The sequence below is a fragment of the Polypterus senegalus genome, chromosome 4 (assembly GCF_016835505.1).
Source record: "Polypterus senegalus isolate Bchr_013 chromosome 4, ASM1683550v1, whole genome shotgun sequence".
NCBI lineage: Eukaryota > Metazoa > Chordata > Cladistia > Polypteriformes > Polypteridae > Polypterus > Polypterus senegalus.
Window position 1 is genome coordinate 242,065,174 of NC_053157.1, and position 18,252 is coordinate 242,083,425.

General features: G+C 41.9%; 1 protein-coding gene across 6 annotated transcripts in view; it reads right to left on the reverse strand.

Moving 5' to 3' along the window:
• Nucleotides 1–270: 270 nt before the first annotated feature.
• Nucleotides 271–18,252, reverse strand: part of LOC120528348 (zinc finger protein 397-like) — a 43,028-nt gene continuing 25,046 nt past the window's right edge. For all 6 annotated transcript variants that reach the window (XM_039752482.1, XM_039752488.1, XM_039752483.1 and 3 more), the window contains exons 2-3: nucleotides 15,117–15,625; nucleotides 271–2,922 (exon numbers count right to left, since the gene is read on the reverse strand). In XM_039752482.1, coding sequence (XP_039608416.1) covers nucleotides 2,039–2,922; nucleotides 15,117–15,495 — 1,263 coding nt within the window. In that variant the 5' untranslated portion in view covers nucleotides 15,496–15,625 and the 3' untranslated portion in view covers nucleotides 271–2,038. The remainder of the gene's footprint in view (nucleotides 2,923–15,116; nucleotides 15,626–18,252) is intronic.

An 18,252-nucleotide genomic window follows, 5' to 3' on the forward strand; every position in this document is an offset into this window, starting at 1 on the left:
AAAAGACCCCAGGAACTCACCAAGAATTTTCCTTCTGTGTGGAAGTTTCTACTTCACTCGACTTCCAGGAAAAAAATCAGAGGAGGTCAATGGCTCCTCATGCAGGACTCATCCGAGGCAGAACAGTCCTAACTTTTTCCGGAGCTGGTCCTCCCGATCCAGCTGGAATCAGTCCTTTTGCTCAGGCTGTCGCTTGGCCGTTCCTGTCCCCTTACAGGCCACCAAAATCTGTGGATGCTGAAATTGGAAACAACAGGAGGCAAACACCAATTTAAAGTATAAAGCAATCTCTTTATTCTTGGTGAGTCAAAGAGAATAGCATAAGAGCTCAGTGTCACGGACTGGTCAGATCAGACATCCTGCTGCCTAACGTGGGGTCTCCCTCTATATACCTAGTTAGTGTATTAATAAAAAAAAAAAAAAAAAAAAAAAACAAACACATGGCACTTCATTTTGAGGCTATAAATAAATTATAATGGCTTACAACTACCTGAATTGGAATTGCTTCTTTCAGATAAAGAGGTCATCAGGGCACTCACAGTTTTAAGAAATATGTTCAAATAGTTTTAAGAATTCAGAAACTGTCACATTGATTTATAAAATCACAGGGTGTTCTGTTAGTATCAAGAGGTCAGCATTTTCTCATAAAAAATGCAAGTTAGTTTCTGTTGTCTGGTGTTTGTATTGTTCACCATCTTATGTCACAGCATTGGTGCACAGCTGATCAGTCCCTGTATGGCTGACGTCCTGGCAGTACCGTTTCTGAGTCCTTCCTGAAATCTTACATGATGCTGATGATAGCTGATACAGGAGGACCACTTTCAACATTCAGAGCAGCTAAAAGGCTTACCACAATAGGCCAGTCATTTAAGACTATGAAGACCACTGCTGCCTGAAAAGTGTTAACCACATTTAGGACAACAATGAGGTTTATTCTTGCACTTAGAAGTTGTTGAAGAAAATTCTTGCTGTTTGTTAAATATCTGTTGTTTTCCAGTGTGGTCATTCCAGTGTGAGTTCATATGTGGCTCTGAGGTTACCTTACATCTAGGATCGAGTTGCCACTTTCAGTGTTTTGTCCACTATTCTAATATATTTATTAACTACATTCAATAGGAGTCCTTTACCATATTCAGAAGATTTTTCTTCAGTTTTATTGAATGAGGATCCAATGAAAAGATCATTTGTCATTTCTGGGACAGACTTTACTCTAATATGACTTCGCGTGTGTCTCCAAAACCTTTTTCTGGAAGAGATTCCATTACCACATTCAGAACGGGTGTACTGTTTCTCTCCAGTGTGGATCCTTCTGTGGCAACTAAGTGCATTTGGACTTGAGAATCGTTTGCCATATTCTGGACAGCAATTAGGTTTCTCTCCAGAGTGAATTCTCATGTGATCTTTAGGAGTTGTGCGGTCTGAGAAAAGCTTGCCACAGTCAGAACAGGTTTGTTTCTAACCAGAATTAATTATTTTATGATTTTGAAGGAATTGTTATACAACATTCCACATTCAGTACAAATGTAAAGCGTCTCTCCAGAATGACTTTTGTATGCTTATACAGAGAATTAAAGTGTGGATATTGTTTGCCACATTCCAAGCAAAGGTGAGGTTTCTCTCCCGTGTGACATTTGATGTGACTTGTGATGGTGCTTTGTTGTGAGAACTGCTTATTATATTCAGGACAACAATAAGGTTTATCTCTAGTAAGAGTTCTGATGTGGCATTGAATTACACTTAAATATAAGAATCGTTTCTCACATTCAGAACAGCAATGAGATTTTTCTTCAGAATGCATTTTGGCATGTTGATAAAAGACCTTTCTGCCTTGTATAACATTTGCTACATTCAGAACATACATACTGCATTTTCGCTTTACTGGGAGTTTGTGTGTTTACTTGAAATGAGCTAATGTTTAAAACTTTTTTCCACATTGAAAAGAGCAATATGGCTTCTCTCCAGTATCAATTTCAATGTGTCTTGGCAGACTGCGTTTGTCAGAAAATTGTGTGGCATATTCTGGACAATAATGAGGTTTTTATCCTGTGTGGATTCTTCTGTGCCGCTGAAGACTGTTCATACGTGAGAAAGATTTACCACATTCTGAACAGCAATGAGGTTTTTCTCCTGTGTGAATTTTTTTGTGACAGTGAAGACTGTTTATCCTTAAGAACGACTTACCACATTCTGAACAGCAATGAGGTTTTTCTCCTGTGTGGATTATTCTGTGACTCTTAAGATTGCTTCTCCTTAAGAACAACTTACCACATTCTGAACAGCAATGAGGTTTTTGTCCTATGTGGATTCTTCTGTGCCTCTGAAGATGGCTTCTCCTTAAGAACGACTTACCACATTCTGGACAGCAATGCGGTTTTTCTCCTGTGTGGATTCTTCTGTGACTCTGAAGACTGCTTCTCCTGGAGAACGATTTACCACATTCTGAACAGCAATTAGGTTTCTCTCCTGTGTGAATTGTTTTGTGCAACTCAAATTCACTACTCCAGGAGAACAATTTTCCACATTCTGGACAATTATGAGGTTTTTCTCCTGTGTGGATTCTTCTGTGCCTCTGAAGATTGCTTCTCCTTAAGAACGACTTACCACATTCAGGACAGTAATGAGGTTTTTCTCCTGTGTGAATATTCATATGCCTATTAAGAGCACCTGTGTATGTAAATTGTTTGCCGCATTCCAAACAACATTTTTTTCCAGTATGAATTTTGATTTCTTTCTCCACTTGTTGTCTATCAGTTTTCATGGCTTCTGTCTGTGTTACTCCAGTAGCAGGGAGAGAACTGCAATGCAAATAGGCTGCTGTCTGGTTCTCTGATCCTCTTGCTGATTTCTTCATACCGTTCTCATTGTATTGAAGAGAGGGCTGACCAAATGAAGGTGGAGAGAAGCTGCCGTTCTTCTGTACATCTGAAATAACACAAACATATTAACCATTTTTTTTCCAGACAGGTTTATGAAAGTCAACTTAAAACATTTAATACACAATTGGTTACATTTCTCTTCTTCTTCCAACTGGAGCACAGGCAGGTCATGTGACTTGCTTGTCATAACATGGTGCTAATAGCTGAATTTAAACCTGCAAATTCAGGGTTTGATGTCCAAATTCCTAACCACTACCCGCCTTTTAAAATAAATGACACAGTATAAGTAAAGTGGTGGCACATTGGTTGGAGTTTCTTCCTCACACTGAGGTGCCATTTATGGTCTGGCCACTCAGTGTGTGGTCTTTACATGTTCTGCTGCTATCCATTCAATTTCTCCAACTTTCTCTTACATGTTAAAGACAGGCCTGATCTGATCAATCGATCACAAATCAAAATCAGCCGATTTTCACTCCAAATGACTTGACCGATGATCAGCAAATTAGCTGATCTTAACATCTGATATTGAATGATAAAAAGCATGCAAGACCAAGTTCCAACATTACTAAAATACAGAAACACGTCCTCAACAGTCTAACAGTTTTATTTCCTTCATGTAATATTTGTGCAAAAAGAAGTCACTCATGGAGGATTCTGTGCTAACACTTTCAACAATACAAACCTTATTCAGCAACTGAGAAGTCAACAGAAAAGGGACTGGTGTGAAGAACGAGCTGTTCAAATGCTGAGGTGACCAGCAAGCTTAGTCTAGCTCAGTCGCCTACTATCACTCGGCCTCCAATAATGGCAGCACTTAGAAAACTCAACCTTATAATACTGACAGCAAGAACGCCAAAGACTTACTGTGACAGCAAAAACAGTGGAATTTGTAAGCCTGGACAACCAGCCACTTTCAGTTCTGGAAGATGTCACCTTCTAGATCATTTAGATCCACAATTCCATCTGCTAGTGAGTGTTTGTTGACTGATTTATTTGTATAATTAATTAACCAGGCATTAGATGTTTTGACTAAAATCGCTTTTATTAGCCTTTCAGTGAATTTCTAGGTAGATGGGAGGAAACGGATGCAGAGTTTCACTGAGCTGGTACATAAATATAAATTGTTATCAAGTGCACGTCGATTACTTAGAAACTGCAATCAGCCCTCTTATTTACTTACTGGGTAGAATGGTACGAGCCTAGTTTTTAGGCCTAAAAAATAATATTAATAATGCATAATAAATCATTGAGTGTGAATAGTCACTATACAGTTATGAATTCTGTAACAGATATCATCATCATAATGATTTTTCCACAAATTAAACAATGGTGCAAGGACACATATTTCACAGATTATTACAAATCTCAAGCATATAGTCTCCTCAGTGCCGGTGTCTTGACCACACAGATGCAGTTGGAGCGACAGAGGACAGCCGAGAGATCCAAAGAAACTCCCTGCCAACAGAACTGCAGAATGCATGAAGAAATTGTCAATGAAGATAAAAATGATATTTGAGTCAGCAGCATCAGAGGTGAATCTTTATCTCTGTGAACCTCATACCACAAGAGATGCTGGGCCACTGGCTTTCTGGAGGACCAATAAAAGTCATTGTCCTACTTGTGCCCTCTTTATATGAGTGGGGACAGTGAGGGTCTGTTCAGCATGGCAGCACACATCGTGGATGACAGGAGGACCAGACTGTCCTCAGAACATGCAGAGATACTTATATTCTTAGATAAGAACCTGAAGTGTTCACCAAGACTGTCTCGTTTTTCTTCTGGTCGTGGTAGATGGCTACAAATATCTAATTGAACATTTTATTTGATTAGAAATGTGGAGTATGATTAAGACATGCCTTTTTTTTTCAGCTTGTTTTTGTTCATTATGTGTGCATTGTGGGTAAATGTTCTTCGTGTATGCTGTAAGCAGTAGCACTTTATTATGGAATATGACGTTTATGAATGGCTAAAAATACATTATTAAAAAAAACAGTATTTTTATTATTGATATCAGCAGGTCCTAAAGGAATGGAATGGGTGTTCAGTTGTCCTGGGGTCAAATCCTGCCCACAGTTGTTCTACAAAAGGGCACTGTATGGCGTTTCTGGTTATTCTGGTTTTTCCCTTAATCCCCATAAACATGCAGAGGAAGTGGAGTGGTGACTCCAAATTGACCTGATGTGACTGTGGGAGACGGAAGGGCCCAAGATCATCTCCAAGTGAAGATTTCACACCACTGCCAACTTGTCCAGGACATGCTGCCCCAGCAAGTTCAGGCTGACAGCAGAACACAAGATGCTGAAAGAATGTCCTCATGGCTCGTACAGGTAGCTCTTGTCACCGTTAACATCAAAGTGCACGAGATTACCATTAGAAAGATGAGGCACATATTAGGTGTGCACTGGCTTGAGCAAATTCACTCTTATTTAGTGCACAGGGCTGAGGATTTTATTCTTACTTATTTATTTCTTTTTGTGGAGATTTCTGCCTTAACTGCCATACAATTTAAGAAATATACATGTCTTTAACAAAATATGATTTTTGATATTCTCATTGAACGTACTGCGCTGTTGGCCTAACATACGGCACAGCATCAGTCAAAGCTTCATGATGTTCAAGTCATGCGCTCAACACTTTAGATTTTTCCTTATTCACCCAAGTTATTCTATTTCATCATTTATTAGGTAACCTGTTGTTTGTTATCTTGCACCTGAGCAGGTGGTTGAGAAAGAAAAAACTTAAACCCTTAACTTGTATTCCTTTATGAGGAAGAGCTGACCTCTGCTACTATCAGAAGACCCCTGAAGAATGTAAGATCTTTATGGACTATAAGAATGTTTAAATTGATTCTAAGTAGGTGCAAATACAGGGGTGTATTCCTTAGGAATGCAAATGACTGTTTATTTCATGTTTTAGGACATTCCAGTATGACATAAATTAAGATTTATGTATAACCTTAGAATGAACTGCTAGGGTTTTTTTTTTTTCTAGGATATAAAAGAGAGAACATTTTTACTTTAGGTATTCTGCTAAAACCCAAATCAGTCGACTGAGTTGGAAAGAGGCAGTCTCACATTCTCTCTACTCACCAAGAATTAAGAATAAAGAAATTATTTTTACTTTAATTGGGTTTGAGTTCTTCCGTTGTTTCCGACTTCAGTGCTCACAGTTTTGGCGCCCAACGTGGGGCAGAGACGGCCAAGTGACTCCTTGAGCGATCGTCCAGAGGACCAGTGAAGGACCGATTGGCCGGGTCGGTAGGACCAGATCCGCAAAAAGTTAGGACTGGCCTGCCTCTGCCGAGTCCCGCTTGAAGAGCCCTTGTCCTCCTCTGATTTGCTGAAGTCGAGTGAACTGGGAACTTCCAGACGGGAGGAAAATTCTTGGTGAGTACCTGGGGTTTTCTTAACTGGGAAAGATAGACTTAGCGGATTAAGGCGCTTCCGGACGGAAATAAAAAGTGCCAGAATAGTTAGTGAGTACGCCCCTTGGAATTGAAAGAATTATTAAAGGAAAGGAGGGGTGGAAGAAGAGAAAACTAGAAAGGAGCACCTTTTGATCTGGGCCGAATAAGTGAGGTGTTGAGAAGGCTTAGTTAGTACGCTTCCTGAAACGGGACGGAGTCTTATACCGGCTCGGAAAAATAAATAAAAGGCAGGGAGTGGGAAGAATAGATAAAAGGGAAAACACCTCACGGGCGGGACAACAAAGCACTGGTACGGGAGGGCGAGACTCTTTTGCCTCTATAGTCTGGTCATATTCCTGCTCCAACGGGTTAATCTGTTGTGGACACCATAAGCTAACTAGTTGTTAGACGACTGGAAAGGGGGTTGGCACTGAACTGTCAAAACCCCAGACTCAGTGGTCAATAAAACTGTTAGTCCGCTAAAACCACGAAGCAGCAGATAGTGATCCGGGAAACGGAAGGGACTGGAGGCAGAAAACCGCAGGGGCTGTAACCTTATATTTTGTAGTATTAGCACTATCCAATAATGGGAAAAACAAATAGTAAACCAGTCAAGATCCCTTTAGGAATTCAAAAGTCTTTGTTGGAAGGATTGTTTTCGGAAGACTTACCACACCCCAGTATGAGTCCGAAGGGAGGATCACCTAGAAAATTAGTGGAAAAGACAACAGGGCTAGACTTTAAAAAAGCGTGTAAGAAATGGAATAAACAAAGCAGTGGTAGATGGCCAGTTGAGGGAACTGGGGATATTTTCGAAATACAAGAAATTAGAAAAATCCTCTGTAGAAACATGCAAAGCTGCTGGAAAATGGGTCCCTATAGGATGGATATGTTTGATAGATGGGAACTAGTAATTAAAGATCGAGCAATTGAGGCGATGCGGAAGCGAAATGAGACGCTTTCTGGAAATTAAGACCAAAAGAAAAAGAGGAGATGTTACTAGCATTACAAAAGAATAAGACAGAGACAGAGCCAGAAAATAGGCGAAAGAAATCGGATAAAAGAATCCTCTTTACCCAATCATTCACACCCCACCTCCTTATCAACCCCTACCACCTCTTCCTCCTGCTCCAAATGCCCCACCGGCTCCTCTTGTAGCCGATGATTTACCCGGAGCAGATTCACAGTTTCACTATGACTCGTCTTCTCATTCAGACCCGGATGACGAAGACCGAGACCCGGCTTGGAGATAATACTAAATCCCAGCCACATGCTTCACTCCAATCCCCTATTTCTAGTCATACAAGAAGCCGAACATTACAATCACACCAAAACCCCCAATTGGGATGCAGCTTTACTTCCCTAAAGCCGCAGAATTCTGGAGCTGAATTTTCATGTCCCTTAATACAAGTCCCAAATCCCAGGCACAACCCCAATCAACCCGCAGGAGCTAATAATCCCACCACTGTTATGATACATCGAAATTGGGACATCCAAGAATTAAAAGATGTGGTGTCAGAACTGCCAGATCCAAAGGGAGTCGGCGGCTTAAAATTTGTTGAATCACTTCAGCAGCTGGATGACATGTATAAACCAAATGCTGCGGAGTGGACGAGGTGCTGCGCCGAAAGCTAGGCACCACCTGGGCAACAGTAAATCATGGAACCAGAGGGGATGGAAATGCTTGGAGATGGGATGAGTCCTTGAATCGTGATAATCAGGAGCCCCAATTTTTAGAACAATGGGAATTATTAAAGACTGCAATTGCAGGAAAATACAAAAAAGGAACAGATTGGTCACTTATATCAGCTGCCAAGCAGCGGAAAGATGAGACGGTTGATGAATGGGCCCAAAGGATTCAAGACCTGATGGCTAATCATTCTGGTTTGCGAGATAACGAAGATCGAAACCGCTACCGTTCCCCTTTGTTTCGGGTTTAAGAAGTGACATACAGAATAAAGTCAGAACGTCTTGCATAGGCTGGGAAAGTGCTACTTTTGAGGAAGTGAAACGCCATGCTGAGCATGCTGAGAGACAATCCAAACAAAAAGAATATGATACAAACTAAATTGATAGCGCACAGCTTCAATATTACACGGGGAACGGGTAGGGGCAGAGGATTTCAAGGTCGTGGTCGTGGCAACTCCTTCAGATGGAGAGGAAGTGGAAAGGGAAGAAGACTCCAACCCTCCATGCCTACTGACCAGTTCACCCAGATACCTAAATCATCAGAACAGTTTCACACACCTTACACCTGCTACAACTGCGGTGAAGCTGGCCATTTCAGACGTAATTGCCCAAACAAGCGTTCACCTCCACCACTTCCACTCCAGGAACCCAGTGATATTCCCTGGTCATAGGAATTAGCAGGGACCCCAGCCATTTTTTCCAGTTTCCCTTGCTCACTCATCATGCTGATGCAGACCCTTTACTAACTTTGATAGTAAATGGTAAGGAAACTGTTTTCCTTGTGGACACTGGAGCTACCGCTCAACTTTATCATTGTTGGAGGTCCCTGCCTCGAAAGACACTGTGAAGGTCCTCACTGCCTCAGGACAACCTCATACTTTATCAGTATCCAAGCCTCTTCAAGTTCAACTGTCCACTGATAGTTCAATTTTGACACATCGATTCCTGTTAAATCATCTGTGTCCAGTTAACTTATTGGGAAGAGATCTCATGACTAAACTGTCTGTTTCAATCTCCTTATCTGAACAAGGATTCTATTGCTCCATTCCTAAGCTCCTGTGCCAAACTCTCCAACCATCTCGACCTTCTTTTGCTGCCTGGACCCTAAACATTTCCCCACAAAAACTCCTTCTTAATGCCCTCCATGCTTTCCCGTCCTGTAATTTTCCCCACCTCCAAGTCCCTGACACTCTTCACTGTACTGCCCAATATTTCCACACTGAAGTTGATATCCCTTGGTTTGAATCTTTTCTCTCCTCAGCCCCTTGTCCAGAGAGTCTTCACATCCCTTGTATTTTCATCTCTCCCACTAAAGCTGCTGCTTCAGTTCACCTTACACACTTACAAAACACTTTCTATTTAGAAGGTGCAGTCCCCCATGTTTCCCTGGCAAAATCTAACACTGCTCGTTGGGTAGAAATTGGGGACTGGGTTGAACAATGTCAAAATAGGACTGATTGGACATACATTGCACCAGGAATTTTGTCACCCTTGATCACCTGGTTACTAAGGTGATAATCCAAATCGACCTGCCAGTTGTTCGTTCCCTGTGTCACCCGTCTCCTTCTCTGTATTCCTTGCAAAGAGACTCTTTCCTTGGCTATCTACAATTCCTGACATTCTGTGGTCTCAGGGAAAAAACGATTTTGGCAGAATCGCAAATTGTGAACCTTTAGTGGTCTTCCCAAAGTCATCCTTCCGCCTCGTGCACAATATCCTCTTTCTCCCGAGGCTGAACTTGGAATTGCTGCTGTACACAAAGACTTAGTTGAACGGGGAGCTATAATTCCTATTCAGTATTCTCCTGTTAACTCTCCCATTCTGCCAATAAAGAAAGCGGATGGATCTTGGCGCTTCGTCCAAGACCTTAGACAAGTCAATTCTGCTATCTTTCCTAGAGCACCGATCGTACCTAATCCTTCCACTATTCTGTCTACTATCCCTCCTTCTGCATGTTATTTCTCCGTTATTGACCTTGCAAATGCTTTCTTTTCTATTCCTGTACACGCTGATTCACAATTCTGGTTTGCTTTTACTTTTCAAAATCGCCGCTGGACCTGGACCGTTATGCCACAAGGTTATACGGAAGCTCCTTGTATATACGGACAGGCGCTTGCTCAAAACCTGGAAGGCTTCTGGCCTAACAGGGGAAGTGTATTAATACAGTACGTTGACGACTTATTGCTCTGTAGTGAAACAGAGGAAGCATGCGTGCAAGATATGGAATTATTATTAAGATATCTTGTGGAAAATGGCCACAAAGTCTCTAAAGCAAAGCTGCAGCTAATTAAAACCACTGTCAAGTACTTGGGGCATGACATCACTTGTGGTACCAGAGCTCTGTCGAAAGACCGCATAACTACCATCCAAAATCTTCCCAGACCGGTCACAAAGCAACAGGTAATGTCTATATTGGGCATTCTTGGTTATTGTCGACATTGGATCCTAAATTTTTCCGAAAGAGCACAGCCCTTACAAATTCTAGCTAACACTGTCGACCTTCCTCTTACAGGTCGTGTACAGTGGAATGAGCAGGCTGAGAAGGCTCTGTGTGATTTAAAAGTGCATTATTTTCTGCGCCTGCTTTAGGACTCCCTGACTATTCTCGTCCATTCACTCTCTTCGTGGACGAAAAGGGGGGATATATGAATGCAGTATTAACACAGCTCCATGGAGAAAAACAGAGGCCAGTAGCTTATTTTTCAAAAACTAGATCCAGTGGCTACAGGACTTCCGACTTGTCTTAGAGCAGTTGCAGCAACAACGGAGGCTGTGCTGGCAAGCACGGATATTGTGCTCATGAGTCCCCTGACAGTGAAAGTGCCTCACGCTGTTCACTCCATTTTAGTCCAGGCCAAAACCTCACACCTCACTACTGCAAGGGCAATCCATTATCAAAATGTACTCTGTACCCTGTCAAATGTTACTATTGAAAGATGCTCAACTCTGAATCCGCTACCCTACTTCCCACTGAGGGAGAGGGGGAACCACACAACTGCCATAAAGAAATCACAAAGGTCCTGAAACCCAGGCCAGATCTCCAGGAAACTCCATTAGAAACAGGAGAAGTACTTTATGTGGACGGTTGTTCCTTGAGATTGGACGATGGGACACTCTCCACCAGTTATGCAGTGGTCAAAGGAGATCACTTACTTGAAGCAAATCGAATCTCTTCAAACTTAAGTGCACAAGCAGCTGAGTTAATAGCTCTCACCCGAGCTTGTCAGTTGTCCAAAGGGAAGGTCATAACCATTTACACAGATTCCAGATATGCCTTTGGAGTTTGCCATGATCATGGGGCATTATGGAAATTAAGGGATTCAAAACCGGTACTGGTAAGCCCATACAACACCAGAAATTAGTGGAATCCCTTCTCGAAGCTATAACAGAACCATCAAAACTAGCAATAGTTAAATGCCAAGCCCATACTGGGAAACAAAACCCAGTCAGCCAAGGAAATGAATTGGCTGACCATTTTGCTAAACAGGCTGCTTATAATATTACACCAGTCTCTTTATTCCAACAGGAAGATGACAAAGACCCTGATAATCAAATTATTTCTTTACAGAGCTGCCACTGACCGAGAAAGAATAAAGTGGTCCCGAGAAGGATCTCTCTCTGCTGGGGTCTGGATCCATAAGCAAACTAACAAACCTTTCCTCCCAAAAGCTTCTTTTCCAGGAATGGCAAAAATCGCACACGCCTGGATCATGCAGGAAAGACACTATGACTCAGGATGTCGAGCAGCATTGGGAAACCACAGGGTTTTCTACATATGCTGAACAATTCTGCCGACGATGTGCACTATGCCAAAGGTTTAATGTAGGTAAAGGTACTCAGGTAAGCCCGCCACTTCTAACCCAATGGGTCCCTTTGAACACCTCCAAATGGATTTCATTGAGTTAACACCGCCTAAAGGCTACCGTTATTGCTTGGTAATTGTTGATGTGTTCTCCGATGGGTGGAAGCTTTCCCTTCTAAACATGCAGATGCCAAAACTGTGGCTAAAGCTCTAATAAAAGAAATTATTCCAAGATGGGGAATACCACAGAAACTGCAGACCGATAATGGAACCCATTTTGTGAATTCTGTAATAAATGAGCTGACTACTTGGCTCCAGATAAATGTGCATCATTACTGCAAATACCATCCCCAAAGTGGAGGTATTGTAGAAAGATGCAATGGTACCCTAAAATCAAAATTGGCAAAAATCTGTGAGCAGACAAACTTAACCTGGCCAGATGCTCTACCCTTGGCCTTGATGGGGTTGAGAGGAAGAACACATCGGCAGTTGGGACTATCACCTTTTGAAATTTTAACTGGACGCCCATGCCTGTTGGCATGGTTATCGAAATGTTACTCTGCATACTGTGGACAATGATCTTCTTCTAGTCTTGCAGGTCTCCGAGCCTCCCTGAAAGAAGTCCACGAACAAGTTAACAAGGCTTGGCGGACGGTCCCCACCAACGGAGTTCAAGATCCCCTTGGAACCTGGATACTGGTCAGAGACACCCAAGGAAACATTGGCATCAACCTCGCTGGAGGGACCATTCCAGGTGCTATTATCTACACCTCACGCTGTTAAAGTCGAAGGACTTCCTGCCTGGATCCACATCTCACATTGCAAAGAATGGCATTCTTAGTTCTATTATTAATAACTTCTTTTGTCCCCTTGAACATGGGACAGCGAACTTATGGGGACCTTCCCACACTAACTTTCCAAGTAGGGAAGACTACCTCACTCCAGATTGACTTTTGTACTGTTGCTCCTTGTGGAACCGCAGCCATGAACAATGGACTAAGGCTGAAAAATATGTGTGTGTGACTACTGACTCCACTCATTATGGTAGTAATTGTGAAAATGGCAGTGGGTATTTGCCAATACAGGTACCTATGACTGGGGTTATCAGCCCTGGAAGGCTCAGCAACATGATCTCAAGACAAGGTTCTCTATCATTAAGGGACATACTAGCAGAACATGTTTACATGATAATTGTAATCCGTTAATTATCACTTTAAAAGATCCGTCACCTTATGATGGGGGTATTTACATATTAGGGGCAGATGTCTCTGGAAAAGATCCTCTTGGAAAATTCGTTATTCGAGTCACAGCACCAACACCGATTCTGTCACCCCTACCTCTTTAACCTTCCCTACCACTGTCCTTCCTGATGACTCTCCATCGCACCCTGTGCAGTATTTAAATATTACCTCCTTGTCCTCTACTTTCGCAGTTGAGACTGGATATGGGGACCAGAACCGATGGCTTCAGTGGGTAATTTACTCTGCTAAACAGGTGAACCAATCAAATTGTTATGCCTGTGCTATGGCCGACCACATCTGGCCACTACCCCTTTCCCTTAACAGACCTATTGCACCCTGCAGGTCTCTGTTGTGTGTTGCAGCTATTTTCCTCCCCGACTCCCCCTAAGGACCCCTTATGTACATCTCTACACCATCTATTCCCTCCTTTTCCCCTATGACCCCGCCAATGTACCGTTCATACAAGGCCAATTATACTTGTTTTTTGCGAAACGACCCTGATTCCTTGAACTTCATTGGTAAACTACCACCTGAATGGTGTCATCAGACCTATAATGTCTCCCTCGGCTCAAGCACTCATGAAAATCTTTCTCATTCCTGGTTTTCCTCCCATAATTCCCCACGTGCGATATATGGTGGATGTGTAAAAGAACATGTTACTCTCAATCCTTCCCCTGACTGGAGTGGCGTTGCCCTAATCCAATTACTTATGCCTTTCTACCTCTTACCTCTGCACCTTCTGAGTCAGGTCACCCAGGTAAATCCCGAAACGTCGTTCTACCCTTGAAATGTTTGATTCTAATGTATATATAGATGGTATTGGAGTCCCCAGAGGAGTTCCAAACCAATACAAAGCACGTGATCAAGTGGCTGCTGGATTTGAATCAATTATATTCTGGTGGTCAACAATAAATAAAAATGTAGATTGGATAAATTATCTTTATTACAATCAACAGCGATTTCTAAATTTTACTCGTGAAGCCATCGAGGGCATCCATGAACAACTAGACAAAACTCTCTCATGACCTGGCAAAACCGGATAGCACTTGATATGCTTTTAGCTGAGAAAGGCGTGTATGTGCCTTGTTTGGAGACAATTGCTGTACCTTCATCCCTAATAACACTGCTCCTGATGGCTCAGTATCTCGTGCACTTGCTGGTCTTACTGCCCTTTCTGTAGAACTTGCAGAAAATTCTGGTATCTCCAATCCCCTTGATGAACTATTTGAACGGTGGTTCGGAATTTGGGCCGGATGGTGTAAAACTATTTTCACCACTGTCCTCATTTCCCTTGCAATCATGGTTATTTGTGGTTGCTGCCTCATCCCCTGTATTCGTGGCCTTCTTCAGAGGCTTATTGACACCTCTCTCACAAAAGCCTATTTTCTTTATGCTGACAGTTCCCAAAACCCTGATTACAACCCTTTGCTTTCGGAACTTTCTCCCTCTTCTGAATATGATGATATTATTCCCGATGATTGGGTCTGATCATTCACATGTGCACATATTTATGTGCAAAAGGGGGGAACTGAGAAAGAAAAAACTTAAACCATTAACTTGCAATCCTTTATGAGGAAGGGCTGACCTCTGCTACTATCAGAAGACCCCTGAAGAATGTAAGATCTTTATGGACTATAAGAATGTTTAAATTGATTCTAAGTAGGTGCAAATACAGGGGTGTATTCCTTAGGAATGCAAATGACTGTTTATTTCATGTTTTAGGACATTCCAGTATGACATAAATTAAGATTTATGTATAACCTCAGAATGAACTGCTAGGGTTTTTTTTTCTTTTCTAGGATATAAAAGAGAGAACATTTTTACTTTAGGGATTCTGCTAAAACCCAAATCAGTCGACTGAGTTGGAAAGAGGCAGTCTCACATTCTCTCTACTCACCAAGAATTAAGAATAAAGAAATTATTTTTACTTTAATTGGGTTTGAGTTCTTCCGTTGTTTCCGACTTCAGCGCTCACAGTTTCTTTATTCAACTTAAATTAACCATGTTTTCCACTCTCACTTTAATCTTCTAAAAACATCAAAGCACCCACCATTAGAATTTATAAATGCTCTCTTTCTTTCATATTTAGTCACATTACTCACTTATTTTAACACTCCCAGGTGACTCTTCTTCTCTCCCATTTCCCTCGGTGATTTTTTCTTCAGACTCTGATAACTCTGATTTCAGCTCTGCAGAATTCTCCTGCATAGCCAGTCGTCCCGTATTAGTAGACCAGGGCTGTAAACTGGATGGAGATTCTTCACTGGCCTCTTGCTTGAAAATAGTTTCATACTTTTGAAGATCAAGACCAAAGAAGAAATCATTCAAATCCTCAGCTTTAATGGCAGCAGTCACCTCCTTGCACTCCTCCTCCTCTTTAAAAACTGAATTTTTTTTTTCGTGATCCTCCAGCCACTCACAGTCTTCTTCTTTAATGTCCACCGTTCTTTCATCAACACCATCTTCTTTGGCAGAGGCCATGCTCTGTGGGAAACTCTCTTCTCTCTTTAAGTGCCTGCCCTTCTCTTCTCAGATTCACTTCTCACATGGACAGCCCTGAGCTGAAGGCCATTAGATACCTCAGTGTATGGTCAAGTGAAATGGGAAAGCCCTGTGAAAATAAAAGTGTAGAATTAACTTCATAAAGTCAGTGAAAATAATGAGCACACTTCAGGGTCGCAGTGCCCTCCATAAGGTTTGGTTCAAAGACACATGTTTCTTACTTTTCTCTTCTGCCTCACAGTTTAAACTTCCAAATCAGACAATTCAGATGTGATCAAAATGCACTGCAGACCTTCATTAAATGGGATTTGCATACATTTCCGTCCCAGCATGTAGACATGACAACACTTTATCTACACAGCACCATCATGTTTGGACACAGCAATGGCAGGTCTATTAAAGTTGTAATATTTAGGGCTTTGTTGGCTATAGACAGACGTGAACATCAAACAGGAGGACGGGGTCTTCACCTCATTGACAAATTCACATGTTTTAGTGCAGGAAGTGTTGTAAAGACAAAGAGACCATCAGAAATTGTGACACAATTCATTCATTCGTTCACAGATAAGAGTACATCGAGCTCCTCAGAAACTACTTAGTTATAATTGTGAAGAATCAGAGAGATGGCAGAGAATTTTAACATTGAAACAAAGACCACCGCTGCATACAGTCCCTAGGGTAATGGACTACCTGAGAGACACAATCAGACACTCAAAGAAATGATACAGAAAGTGATAAAGAATACTGGATGTGACTGGTTAGTGCCAAATTAGCGCCACAGGGCACTACTGGTAAAGAATACCATGCACAATACTTATATGTACAGCTCATATCAGCCGGTGTTTGGCCTAAATCCAAATCTTCCTTGTATTCTCGTGGACAGACCACCCACCATTGAATACAGCACTAGGAGTGTGTCCGAGGAGCACATATTCCAGCGCTGCACACTCCAAGAAGAGCATTTACTGAAGCCGAGTGTTCAGACCAAATACGGAGATCACTCCATAGACAGGTTAATTTTGAAAATGATAAATCTGAGACAAAGTGGACGACAAAAGAGTGGACTGTGCAGAATGGAAAGGACCTGCAGATGTCATTGGACAGGATGGAGTTGTGAAATGTGTCAGACGTGGAGGTGCTCTTGGACGGGCCCACCATTCTAGACTATGTAAAGTCGACGGTAAAGGTGACAATCGACATACCACCAGCAGTGAGAGAGATGAAGAGAGAGATTTATCTAACACTACATCAGATAATGAAGACACTGGAGATGAGAAGGAGACTCTAAACCAGGGGTTGGCAAACCTTTTGGCTCGGGGGCCACATTGACTTTTAAATTTTGACAGACGGGCCGGGCCAGCACTAGATTCATACATATCAAACTAACATAAAAAAGGCATTGCAGTGTTAATATTCACTTTTAGTGGGAACTGTGTTGTTGATCACCTATTTTTACCATGGCATCGAAGTCTGGTGTTGGTTTTGTTGTGGCAATTCTCAGAACAGATCCGAGGTGCTCATCGCTCAACTGGGATCTGTGGGGTGCTTTGTTGGTGTTCATCACACTAAAAGTCTGTTCACACACATACTGTACGTAGAGACAAACAACACCAGCATCCTGTGTGCCATCTTCTGGATGTTTGGAAATTTGGCTGCGCTTAATGAAGTATAAAGCTCATCCAGTTTAAGAGAGTTGAACTTCTCCTTTAAGACGGTTTCTTTTTCCGGTTTCTTTGTGGTGGCGGCCTGCGCCACCACCACCTAATCAAAGCATCATGATGCACCAACATTGATGGACTGAAAGCCAGAAGTCTACATGACCATCATCATCAGGTCCTTCCATGAAAACCTGAAAATACAAAGAGGACTGTTTGACTTATGTTAGGTAGATTGCCCAGAGGGAACTGGGCGGTCTCGTGGTCTGGAACCCCTACAGATTTTTTTTTTTTTTCTCCAGCCTTTGGAATTATGTTTATTTTTTATTGTGTCTTCTATTTTTCTATTCTTCATTTTGTAAAGCACTTTGAGCTACATTTTTTTGTATGAATATGTGCTATATAAATAAATGTTGATTGATTGATTGATTGGAGATCAATCAGTTCCAACTGCAACTCCTGTGGTGCCATTTCAGGGTCCTGTGTGAAGGGACAAGACACCAGCTGAAGTGACTTGTAAATTTGTCCAAAATCAGAGAACCGATGGCAGAATTCTCCAAGCACGTCTTCCAGTGATTTTCTGTGTTTTTTCACAAGTCGAGGGGCCTCTTTCAGCGTAGCCAGTGTGAGTAAATGAGTGAATGAGTTGTTTGACATTTGCTTTGAGAGTAAAGCTATAGCTTGGTTTTGAAGGCTCTGACGTTTGTGTACATTTTATGCACAAACTGCTCTTTCCCTTGTAGCTTCACGTTCAGCTCACTCATGTGTGTCAGTATGTCCACAGCAAAAGCTAAATCACAAAGCCAATCTGCATCATTCAGTTTAGGAAAATCATCAGCTTTCTCAAGTAGCTCCAAAAATGAGATAATCTCCTGTTTGAGCTCCCACACTCGTCGACATACATTCTACAAAGTTAACCAGCGGACATTGGAGTGGTAAAGCAAGTCCTGGTGATCAGCGTCAATTTCTTCAAGAAACTTAAACTGACGATGCTGAAGTCCCCTCGCTCAAATAAAGTTAACGAGTTTTACAACTGGCTTCACTATGTAGTCAAGCTGCAATACGGATTTACTAAGTTTCT